This window comes from Citrus clementina, unplaced genomic scaffold, assembly GCF_000493195.1.
Source record: "Citrus clementina cultivar Clemenules unplaced genomic scaffold, Citrus_clementina_v1.0 scaffold_2, whole genome shotgun sequence".
Classification (NCBI taxonomy): Eukaryota; Viridiplantae; Streptophyta; class Magnoliopsida; order Sapindales; family Rutaceae; genus Citrus; species Citrus x clementina.
Window position 1 is genome coordinate 31195113 of NW_006262688.1, and position 13014 is coordinate 31208126.

The following is a 13014-nucleotide window of genomic DNA, read 5'->3' on the forward strand; positions in this document are numbered from 1 at the left end:
TCAATTGATTCAATTTTATTAGACTGTCTTTGATGGTAAATTAATGTTTTAGTATAGTAATAATAAAAATATTAATGAGAAATGGATGTTAAGATTACTCTTAGGGTACAAGTAACTCCACCTTTAACATTGTTAATACAAGCATTTAAGGTTAGTAGTACATGAGTAGAATTTAATTCCTTAATTTTACTAGATAAAAGTTTTTTTTTCTGAATGGATATTAAAATGGGTTGGTTTCTTAAAATATTTAGCTTGCTATAAGTCATCCTTTTTTCTTTTTTTGTTTTTTGGTTTATTTGGTTTCACTTGGTTGAATCTGTGGGATGAGATCATAAGAATTAGTCATTTTGGAGAACCATTTGACTTTACGATAAGAACGTGTTGACTTACTATTTAATTACTTTGCGATGAATTTTTATATAGGTTTAAATCTATCTTATTGAGTCTGACCAAAAGCTCAATTTGATTTGTATCAAATTTATCTGCGTTTTTGCTACTACTTTAATGGGATCTTGCCCCGCGCTTTCATCTTGTCACACTCGATGGCCAAGTTTTTAATTTTTAATTTTTATGACTTTTTCTCCCTCTAACCTTGAAAGGACTCTCCCTTAATGGTATTCGAAAATTTGCTTAGTAGATTAAAAAAGCCTTCAGCAAACTTTTGATGGAAAAAATATTTCACATCGATCAAAAATAATTATTAGATTAAAAACTAAAAAAATGGGTAACTCTCAAATTTAGAGTTAATTTCTGAAAATGGGTTAATAAACTTCTATAAATATAAAGACTTAAAGAAATATAAGACATTTCACTCTTATTCATTTTCATAAGTACAAGAGGCTTAATTTATACACTAATGAAATATAAGAAAAAAATATTATAAAAGGAATAAACTTAATGATAGGTAAATATTTCACCATATACATGTATTCGGTACATAACATTTTTATTATAATGTTTAGTTCATAACTATTTGCAATCACGTCAAAATACCCAAAAGCAATAATTAGATGCCATCGTTTTTCTAAAGAAATGATGACGATCAATCCTAGCCATCTCAGGCACCGTGAATTCAACAATGGTGGCTACATTATCATCGTTGTTTAAAGGTGGGGTTGAATGGTCACTAAATTGCAAGTACACGCATCCAATTGCTTTACGTCAGTAAATTTGAAATTTTGACGATGTAAGAGAGTAAGTGGACACCCAGAAAATGGATTAAAATTTAGCGACACGCCTCCTAGTGTCAGCTCTTCATTTGGGTGCAGGAAGCACCACATCGGTCGTGTTATGTGGTGCGCCAAGTACACAGAAGACTTGCTTCAATATTTCGATTTTGGCAAATTTTAATAATTTTTTTCCCTCTGGGGTACATGGACTTTCCTCGATGATGGTTATTATACATTAACTTAGCGCTCGCTTAGAAATAGCTTGTGATCAATTTCATATAGGCAATTCAAAAAGCCAATGAGTGATAAAATGGACCCATAATTTTATTCCTCCCTCAACTGGTAGGGGTGGGCATATTTTAACCTAACCGATCCAAACCGACCATTTGGATCGGTTTGGATTGGTTTCATTAGTAAAAAAACTGGTTTCGGTTTATTGGATTGCAAACCGACATCACTCGGTTTGGATTTCGGTTTGGAAGGATTCCAAACCGATTCAAACCGATCCAATCCAAAAATATTATATAATTACATTATATTCTAAGTTAAGCAATCTAACTAATTATATTTATCATTTTATGCAGATTTTCACAAATCAAAACTAATTAGGCCATAAGTTTTGACGGACAAGATGCACAATATTTTAATTGTCAAATGTTGTTCAACTTTATTTTAATTTTGTGAGTTTGTTTTGAATGAATAGGTTAAGAACTTCTTTATTAGAATGTATTATGTTGTAAACTTGTATGGATGTATCTTTGAATTGTTATGTAGATGTCAAAGTAGATATGAATAATATAAAAGAGGTATCAATTTGGATTACGGACACAAAAAAAAAACAAATAATTTAGGTAAAATAATAAAAAAGAAGTGGATTTTTAGCTAATAAACTCAAACCGAGAATCCAAACCGATCCAAACTGATCCAGTCGGTTTGGATCGGTTCGGTTTGAAAAATTTTTAAGTTGATATCGGTTTGAAATATTTTCAAACCGATAAGTTTGGATCGGTTTGAGAATATGTCTCAAACCGATCCAAACCGACTTTGCCCACCCCTATCAACTGGTGTACACTGGAGCCACTTAAAAGTAATGGAAATATAATTACAATAATATTAAATTATTTATCAATTAAAAATAAAATTTTATAAAAGAAAGAGAGAGAGCAAGAGATACAATAAGTGTCTAGAGATTATTTTTATTATTCTCAAGCCTATGCAAATAAGGAGAGATGTGCTCCTTTTATAGTCTCATAACCCTACAAATGAAGTAAATAATTAATAAATAAATAGATCATTTGTTGTTAGTTCTTATGAGATAATGAGAGTTATAAGATATGAAGAGTTGTTTGGTAGAGAAATAAAATGTTAGTTTGATAAATATCCACATAATTATAATTATTTTATAATAAATTATTATTATTATTATTATTATTATTATTATTATTATTATTATTATTATTATTATTATTATTTAATCTAATGATACATAGAATTTATTTTACTTATTATTATTTAAGTTTGCAAGAAAGCAGAGTTTGAAGCTTTTTATTTGGCCAAACATGCCTTTCTTTACGTAGATGCGTGGAATAATTAATTCTTGCGTCATTATCAACATTAAAAGTTGTCGACTCCAACAATATCATAATTTAATTTAATTTATCTTTCATGTGAGTGATGAGGCCAGGGCCGGCCCAAGACAACATTCGGCTTAGGATTGTTTTGTTTCAGTTGTAAAGCTAGTCTGCGTATGTTTTAAGGATTAAAAAAAAAATAGTATGTTCAATTTTATACAAGGGCAAATCCAGGATTTTTTATTACCCTAAGTTAATTTATAAATTTATGATAAATATTTGTGTAAATATGGGTCCATATAAAAGAGTAAAAATGAAATATATATGTCAAGTAACATGACATCAAAACTCCTGGTAAAATACATATATTTAATATAGAATAACAACAATGCAATAAATAAGCTTTGTAATCTAAATTATTAAAATTGCACATTAAAAATTATTTATGAAATTATTTTTTATTTTAATGATAAAGAATGTGATACATTTGAATAATTTGATTTTATTGAAAAGAAAAAGAACAAGCATGACCATGAAGGAAATAAACCATTAAATTGTGAAAATGTTACTAATTGTTACTATATCATTTTGTAACTTTTTAATACTTGTAAAAATATTAACAATATACTAGTGACATACTTTTTGTTTTTTTTGTTCAAATAGGCCAAACTATAATTAGGGGTAGTTTTGGATTTTGGATAATTCGGATTGGAAAAAAAATCCATTCTATTTTAATATGAACTTCAAATTCGATCCGAAATAGATCGGATCGGATTCAAATTGGATGAACATTTCATATAAGTTCGGATTTGGATCTGTTTGGATTGAATTTGAATTTAGGACCTTTTTGGTAATTTTTATAAAAAAAATAACGAAATCTATAATTAGCGAAAAGTTTTCAAATGTACACCTTATCGTCAAAAATAGCACAGCTCCACATTGTAGCAAGATTTGACACAATAGAGCAACTCAATTGAACTGATAATCACTAGCTAGACAACTATAGACAAGTATAAAATTCAAAGTTTCAAGGCTAACCAATCAGGAGCTGGCTAAGTTGGATCTGTATGTTACAGAATCTGTAACTTAGCCAGCTCCAAGTTTCAAACACAAATCAAGGAGTCGCCATGCATTGGGATTGCCATGAACAAGTCGCGAGGTTGCTGTCGCTGTCAGGTGATCCTCTGGAACCTCGATGACGTGCGGCATGCAATTGGCCTGCTGGACGTCGATGTCGATCAAGATACAGCTACCAACAATTTGGGTTGTGTCTTGACTTTCCTGGGCGTCGTGGCTTTGGAGGATGTTGTGGCAGCTGGGCATCATCAAGGTGTGGCTGGGTTTCATTTGGTTTGTGTCGTTAGCAACTAGGTTTTGTTCGATTCCATTTTGATTTGGCCCATGGGTGTGGTGTGGTCATCGGTTGCACGACTGGGATGTAAATTGTTTACTTTTTTTTGGGATTTACGGACTGGGTTTAGCTTTAGGTTCTCATTTAATTCCTACTTTTTTTAAGCAATAGTGCAAATCCAATTGGATTATCCGATTGATTGAATTCGATCCGATCCAAATCAAATTTGATCAAATTACATAAATTTCTTCCGATCAGATTTGAAGCTAAATTCGAATTCCATCCGATGTCCATCCCTGATTATAATATTTTTTTTATAATCAGTTAAACCAGTACTAACAATTTAGTCTCCTAATGAATTCAATTTATTAAATGAATGTATAATTTAATTTATTATTTTTTTTTATAAAATGTCTCTAACTCTAATTAAAAAAAGGGAAAAAGAGTTGACTTGGGGACATACTTGAAAATAAAATAAAAACTTATTAGTAAATGAAAAACTATATAACTTAAGGGATATGTAATGAGATTGGATAAGAATTCAGTATTTATCCGTTGATTATGTTACTTTTTAAACTATCTTTTGAATTTTGATATACTCAAATAGATATAAACTACTTTTTTTAATTTTTTATGGGACTTTATGATATGTTGACAATGAAAATAAAACTTATTCACTTAGAATTTTACTTTTAAAGCATAAATTAACATGTCAAAATTTTGAGGATTACATATATTAATAAAGTGTAGTAAAATTTATCTGAGGAGGGGATAAGACCATATAAGAGTACGCAAGCACTATTAGTTAACTAGAATTGGCTACATGTGCAACCATGAAGAATGACTGGAGTCAAAAATTGAGAGGCATCTTTAAGTCAAGCTCATCTTGTTCTTTTGTGCTAGTTTCTCTCTCTCTTTTTTTTTTTTTCCCTACCATTACATTAACAACCGCCGGCATGTGTATGTAACAGCCGTCCTAATTTTTGTGTTATTTGTGATAAGTTCTTCGATATTAGTAATGATATTGTTGTTACACGCAGCAAAAGTTCTATAATAGTCATTGCCCAAATAATGAAAATATTGGCACCTATAACCGAACATACGACTAATGTTACCGCCGGATATGAGACACATTTTTCAATGATCTTTTTCCAAACTAAGTAAAAGCATTTATTTTACTTCAAATACATAGAATTACAATTATAATTCATAACGCACAAATAGATCAATCTATTAAAAATACACATTTAAACAAATTATTAAAAGCACACTGAAGAGTAAGGAGACATAACTATACTGAAAGATATAGCTCGATGACATTGATACCTCCATGTGTGTGTGCACATATCAAACTATCCAAGAGGAATACTCTCAATTCTTTTTCGCCCTCCACCTCAATGATCGGCTGGACCAATTGATGCTAACAATATCTTCAAACATCGACCCCACTGATTTATTGTTAGGCAGCAGGCTAAGTTACAGGATCTGTAAGTTACTGATTCTGCTTAGGATTAGGATCTTATCCGGATTTAATTTTTTTTAAATAAATTTTATTAATATAATTGGTGATTAATAAATTAAAAATAATAATTATATTTTAATTATATATTAACAGTAAATATATATGGTACAAAATTTATAAAAAATTAAAAGCGCTCAGAGCCAGGAGAGGATCTAAATCCTTCTGCTTAACCAGCGACAGACAAAAGCATTTGCTCCCTGTTTTTCCCCATCTGCAGGACACCTGTGGTGCATGCATTGGGTGCTGTATGTTACAGATTCTGTAACATAGTAACCTCCGTTTGTTAGTTGTGACTGAGGAGTAACTTTTTATTATTTTAATTATTTTTTTAACAGATAAGGACACAGTTTGCCTTAATTTCTTTTCCGAAGTCGGTCAGGCCTCCAGCTACAATCAGTAGTCACAATCAGAGCAGGAAAAGGCGACAAGCACATAAAAATTTTGAAGAGAAAAAGTTAAAGCCGGCCGCGGTTTGTTGAAAATTTATAGCAGAACATTCAATATTAGCCAGCCAAAGCGAACTAAAATATGAAAACAGTACAAAAATTTTCAACAAAATAATATTTCTTGTCTCTTATGTATATGTTTACTAATTTTTGTGTAACTATCCTTCTTTAAAATGGAATCCCTTGCTATTTCCATGTTGGATTAAAGGAGCTGGCTACGGTACAGCTTCTGTACCTTAGGGTTAGCCAACTCTCCAAGGATGCCATTTGCATGCATTGTTTCCACATGCACGGACACGTGGAGTGTATGGAGTGGGGGATGTTTGTTACAGAATCTGTAACATATCCACCTCCTGGATTAAATTATATTAAACTGCACCTGCTACTGTCTAATCGGTCGGACCCGATATCAAGATAATATATTTGTAAATAGATCTGTAACATATCCACCTCCTGGATTAAATTATATTAATCTGCACCTGCTACTGTCTAATCGGTCGGACCCGATATCAAGATAATATATTTGTAAATAGATCTGTAACATATCCACCTCCTGGATTAAATTATATTAATCTGCACCTGCTACTGTCTAATCGGTCGGACCCGATATCAAGATAATATATTTATAAGTAGATACATTATTTTAGTGATATAGATTACACCCCTCCCATGTGAATATGAATACCAAGCAGAACCAGCCTGCAGTGGCCAGCGCCACCTGTTAAGCTTTGTACATTTCAATTACCTAACCATAAACCACATAACTCAGATGGGAAAATTTTCTGAAGCTGGACCCCTCAGATGCATGGTTCGTCAGTGTATGATTTTTCTTTACTGTAATTGAATTAGTTTAGAATTTTCTTGATTTTGATTATTTTCTCAGTAGTTAAATTTTCTTTTCACATCAATTAAAAGAGACAAATGATTTGGATTTTCATTCTTTGAAATTTTTTTATTGTTTTGATTTAGTGTTTTTGTTACAATTTTGTAAATTGGTATAAAAAGTTTAGTAAATTAGTTTAAAGTATAAGTTATGGTGTCGAGTTATCTGTTAGGCAAGTTTATATTACGTGGACGTTTTTGATTTTTTTTAATTAATTGAATTATATATGTATATATAAACTCGGCCCCATTAGAAAATCAAAATCCTGCTTCTGTCAAGATTGATATATCTTCTAGATATTCAAACTTTGAAATTCAAAGTTTGAATATTAAATTTTGAATTTTAAATTTTGAAAAAAATACATAAATAGTAGCTAAGATTTTGGCTATAAATAGAGGGGCTCATTTCCTCATTTGTTCATCTAATTTTGAGAAGAGTTTTTTTGTATTTAGAGAGAGTTTAGAAAGCTTGAAATTATAAGCTCTTATTTTAGTGTTTTGAGAGTTTGGGTATATGGGGGTTTTGGGAACTAAGTTAAAATATTATAATACTTGTAACTCATTTTTACTAGTACAATATTTTTCTTCTATCTTCGCCCATGGACGTAAGTTAAAGCCAAACCACGTAATTTTTGGTGTCCTCTTTGTGCTTGTTCTTTATTTTCTTCTAATTTTATTTTAACTGCGTGTCTGCTTCACCCACCAATTTCCTAACAGCTTCGCCATTGACTCTCAACTGAACCAATTTTTTTTTAGCAGCCTTGCAATAAACAATCTCATAGAGTCACTTTTAGAGGTGGCAAAAATACTCGTCTGGTCCTGACCCGAACTGTACCCGGGCATTGTGGGCCGAGTAATAGGTATGAAGTCGGGTCGGTCTTGGGTATCACTTGATAAACCTAGAACCTGAATTTTATTAAAAATATATATTATTTTAAATATTTATATTTATTTGACTAATTTATTATACATATATAAAATTTTAAACACTTAAAGTTTATATTTTCATGTCAAATTTTATTGAAATAAATTTAAAATTTATAAAATTATCCAAAAAAAATATGTACACATATAATATTAAAAAAATATAAAATTCAGATACCCAAATTAAAATTCAGCCCGGACCCAAACCGATTACATCTGAACAAGGCCCAGTCATTACAATACCCGGATCCGGCCTAGCGTTTTGCCATCTCTAGTCACTTTCTTCATAGTAGAAAGTTAATTAAGTCAATCCACAGCAGCGGTGTGGAAATTTTACAGTAATGAAAATGGCCATATTCTTTATTATTAGTATGCAAATCCATAAATAGAAGGGATGCAATCAAAACGCAGGGGAACTTGAATATCTATATATTGAGGCGTGTTTGGCCGTATAAAATGTACAACATTCTTTTCTTAGATTACAACTCTCTTCTCTCTTATCACTTTTCATTTTAACAAATTTCTGCATAACTATCGGTCACTGAAATTATGGATCCAATTCAAAATGAGGGAGCAAAAGAGATGTTTGAAGCTCAAGCTCATCTGTTTAAAATTATATACAACTATGTGAGCTCAACTTCACTCAAGTGTGCAGTTGAGCTTGACATTCCGGAAGTAATTCACAAACACGGACGGCCCATCACTCTCCCCGAGTTAGTTTCGGCACTTGAGATTAATCCTGCAAAAGCCGATGGCCTATTCAAGCTAATGAGGTTGTTGGTTCACACAGGCTTCTTTTCAACAGCAAATGTTCAAAGCGCTCAGCAACAACAAGAAGAAGCATATGCTCTCACATTGACTTCCAAGCTGTTCCTCAAAGACAAGCCCTACTGTTTATCACCAGTCGTTTTGACATTGACTGACCCAGTTTTTGTAAATCCATGCCATTTTTTGAGTCGGTGGTTCAGAGACAATGAGCTCTCAGCGTATGAAACTGCGAATGATGGAACGGTCTTTTGGGATTACATGGCAAAAAACCCTGATTTCAACAGCATCTACAATCAGGCCATGGCCAGTGATTCTCAACTGGCAAACTTGATTGTTAAGGAGTGCCAGCCAATTTTCCAGGGCTTAGGTTCGTTAGCTGATGTAGGTGGTGGTACAGGATCCTTTGCCAGGATCATATCCGAGGCATTTCCTGGCATAAAATGCACGGTACTTGATCTCCCACACGTTGTTCCCAAAGTGCCAGACACCGACAACTTGAAATTCATAGCAGGCGACATGTTTCAGTCTATCCCTCCAGCGGATGCCTTTTTCTTCAAGGTAAGCTTCGGTATATTAATTGCTCTCGAGATATTGTATTAAGATGATTTCGTCTTCTGTCTAATCAACGGAGAATGGGGGGTGACTTGACAGGCAATTTTTCATGCATTTGTTGATGAGGATTGCTTGAAGATACTCAAGAGATGCAGAGAAGCAATTGCAAGCAGAGGTGACAGAGGAAAGGTAATAATCATAGACATAGTGATCAATGAAAAGAAAGAGGACGCCCAGCTCACCGAAGCAAAGCTATTGTACGACATGTTGATGATGGTTGCTGTTCGTGGAAGTGAGAGGACTGAGAAAGAATGGGAAAAGCTATTCTTCGATGCTGGTTTCAGTCACTTCAAGATAACTCCTGTTTATGGGATTAAGTCCCTTATTGAAGTCTATCCTTAAATTAAAAAATAACAAAAAGTAAAAGGCCGTTTCTCCATTTATTACTTGGTGATGAACCGTGGACGGCTACTAGTCTTGAAATTGAATGTTTTAGTTGTCTTGAAAATTTGCGAATTTTGCGCTTGTACTCATGTTTGAGTTTGTTATGGTTTCAGCATCAGCAAGCACCCCTCCTTTTGCTCTGTATTTCATCTTTACAAAATTAACAAAATCAAGATCTTCCACAAGTTTATATTTTTATGCCATTATTCTAGCTTCCTGGTGATTGAACAACTTAATAAAGTGACGCGAATGTTTGGGGAATGTACTTCGACGAGACCAGCCGTGATGAGCAGATATCTGGTAGCAGGGTTCCGCGAACATGTATATCTTGTAAGAGTCTGGTAGCAGGGGAATAGGAGCAGGAATATTTTGCTCGTCCACGAATATGCCGTCCACGAATATGCCATCCACGAGGCCGGACTCCTGTTAGAAGCATAAAGCCATTCCTACTAAGGGTTGAGGCGAGGAGACCCGGTCAACGACAGTTGGCGAGACGTGCTTTCCAACCCGAGAATCAAGGCACGAAGGCCATGTAACCACCCACAATTACAGAAGCGGAGCATCCACTTTCGAGAGGTGGGAAGATAGTGGGGGAGAATGGAGGGAAGGTCTGAATTCAGGAGAAGCCTATAAAAAGGTAGTCAACGAAGGTAAAAGGGTTAGAATTTTTGACATTGAAGCTAAGATAAAGAGAGCACTGAATAATCGGTACCAAAAGAAGCCATAAGATTAGTGGTTAACGTTCCCAGGAACAAAAAACCTTCATTTCTGACTTGAGCGTCGGAGGATTTACGCTGGGAAAACAACCGGCGTGTTCTGACCTGTTTCTGCGTGCACAGAAACCTCTGGAGAAATAGTCTTACGAGGAGAGATCCTGATCGTGGTAGAATTAATTGATGAGAGATCTTGATCGTGATCGAGAGGTTAACCAAAATCTCGCATCAACAGAGAATGTTGTTCATTTACCGGTTTACATGACTCCTAGAGCGTACCTCAATGTTCAGGACCTTGGCATCCGAACAAATAAGTGAATAACCGTGGTTACAACAGGATGAAGAATCAAAGAAGCTAGTATTTACGACAAAAAATAACTCCCGAGAACTAGAGGTTGGTACATGTGTCGACAATTGTTGATCCTGGTGATTTCTTAGTACATGTGTCAACAGTTGTCGATTTCTTGGTACTTGCATCGATAATTATCTCGTGATTTCTCTAGAAATGAACTGGCTGTACCCACCGTTTGCTTTTTCTTGGGAGGAAGATGATTAATTCATTTACTTGCATAGGATTCGTTTAAAGTCATAAATGAATATGATACGATCCATTTATTTAATTAAATTACTTATTTATTTATAAATATGTATAAAAAAAATTTAAAGTTTGAAAGCTAATATAATAATTATAAATGATAAAAAAATTGTATTTTATTGAATATTAAATTTGTGCTCAACTCCATTGGTTCAGATTTAATTCATTTATTAAACGAATTGAAATCTCAGGATTCGAATTTGATTTATTTATTAAATAAATATTTAATTTAATTCGTTCAATTCGTTAGAAGAATTAATAGAAATAATCAAATAAAATACGGATTTTATTTAGCTTAATTTTATTTATTAATTATATTTTTGTAAACAAATTCATATTCAATTCAATTTGAATACGATTCATTTATTTACTTTGACACCCCTAATTAAATATTGAACTACACTATACTTCCTAAACATTATCTCAACCTTATTCATCCCAAATAATGTGGGATACTTCTTGAGACGTACAGTATAGTTCCTAACTAATTAATTAATACCATATCATTTGAGATAAAATTTTGAATGAAAAATTCGGGATATATATCATTACTCTTCTCTTAATTTTTATATATTGTGAGGTATACGTTGTCGGGCCAGGGACGGATACATGTGATTTGTTTTGCGTGAACAATTCTCCTTTATAACAATTTGCGGAATGAATTTCCATGTATTAATAATTATATCATAACTAGTTTTGTAAACCAAAACTTCACAAGGTATCCTACAATGAGGCAAAGAGCCACAGGCTCATGTTTCTGCGGATATGTAGATGTTTATTCAACTATTTATCCTTGGGTGTCATGTAATACGTCTGAGGTGCTTTTAGTATCAATCTTTGATATTCTAGCTTGATGTGGCCAAACGTCCAAATATTGTTGAAACACGTTTGAACGGGCCCAGTGGTTTCTAAAAAAGCCCAATCTTGAGTTGCAAGGGCCTGATATTGTCTGAAATATAATCACATTACATGTACCATATGTTTAACAGACAACCTCTCGGCACTGTGGTCGTTAAAAGAGGAAAATAAAAAATAAAAGTTCAGGCCTCGTACATGAAGTCATAAATAGAGTTTTACATGAAATAAGTAATACCCTGAGCTATTATTTCTACTTCCATTGTAAACAGTAAAATTTCGTATATATTTTTTAATGTTAAAGACACATTTATTGAGAAGATTTAAAACTCCACCTTAGAATTAAGGGGAGGAGGTGTCGACTAACCTAACTTAAGGATTATTGATTATTGCATTGATTATTCTGATAAGTAATTAATATATTAGTAGAAACTTGGGAGTACTATTGTGGACATTCAAATTATTTTTTCATTACTAAATTTTATATATTTTAGACGGAGATGAAAGCCATCTAGTATATAATTTTAATGCACTATGGTGAGTAGGTATGTCTAGTAAAATAAATGAAATTCACTAACAAAATGGGTATGCGTGTCCAGTTTTTAAAAGATAAATGACATTTTTATTCCTCTCAACTCTTTTTCTTTTTCTTTTTTTATATTTCCACTTGTGTCTTTGATAAAGTTTAAATTTCTATTTCATTCTATTTCATTTAGAATATTAAAGCAATCACACAAAAAATACTATAAAAGAGCAAATGTGATATTTTCATGTCCAATGAAGATTTAACTGAACATTGGCACAAATCTTAATTCTTAAGAGTTAAAGCGGCTCACTCACTCCCTCCCCCCCCCCCCCCCCCCCAAAAAAAAAATAATTAAAAAATATGATAATTAATGATACTTATCCCTAATCATGGGGGGGGGGGAGGGATGGATGGTGATGAATAAGGAAAAAATCCATCAGGGGGGTGCCTTAATTCAAAAAAAAACTCTACGGGGGGGTTTTCTTTTTTTACCAAAAAAAAAAAAAAGGAGATTTTCCCCCTTTAAAAAAAAAAAAAAAAAATTTTTTTTTTGGGGGGGGGACACAAAAAAGGGGGGGGGGGGTTTTACATATTTTGTGGGGAAGATTTTTTTTTTTTAGGGGGGCCCCCTCTTTTATGGGGGGGGTGTTTTTTTTTTTATCAAATATTTTTAGGGGGGGGGGGGGGCCCCCCCCC

General features: G+C 33.1%; 1 protein-coding gene across 1 annotated transcript; it reads left to right on the plus strand.

The window, feature by feature from the left end:
- Positions 1-8297: 8297 nt before the first annotated feature.
- On the plus strand, positions 8298-9804 carry LOC18051743 (trans-resveratrol di-O-methyltransferase). Its single transcript, XM_006448793.2, has 2 exons — positions 8298-9191; positions 9285-9804. Exons 1-2 carry the CDS (start codon positions 8415-8417, stop codon positions 9585-9587), a joined length of 1080 nt encoding a protein of 359 aa, XP_006448856.1. The 5' UTR covers positions 8298-8414; the 3' UTR covers positions 9588-9804.
- Positions 9805-13014: the final 3210 nt, after the last annotated feature.

Excerpts from the sequence above, each read along its gene's own strand:
- LOC18051743 (XM_006448793.2), top strand. The coding sequence starts at position 8,415 with ATGGATCCAATTCAAAATGAGGGAGCAAAAGAGATGTTTGAAGCTCAA. Across the intron at positions 9,192-9,284 it reads CGGATGCCTTTTTCTTCAAG|GCAATTTTTCATGCATTTGT; the intron begins GTAAGCTTCGGT and ends GTGACTTGACAG.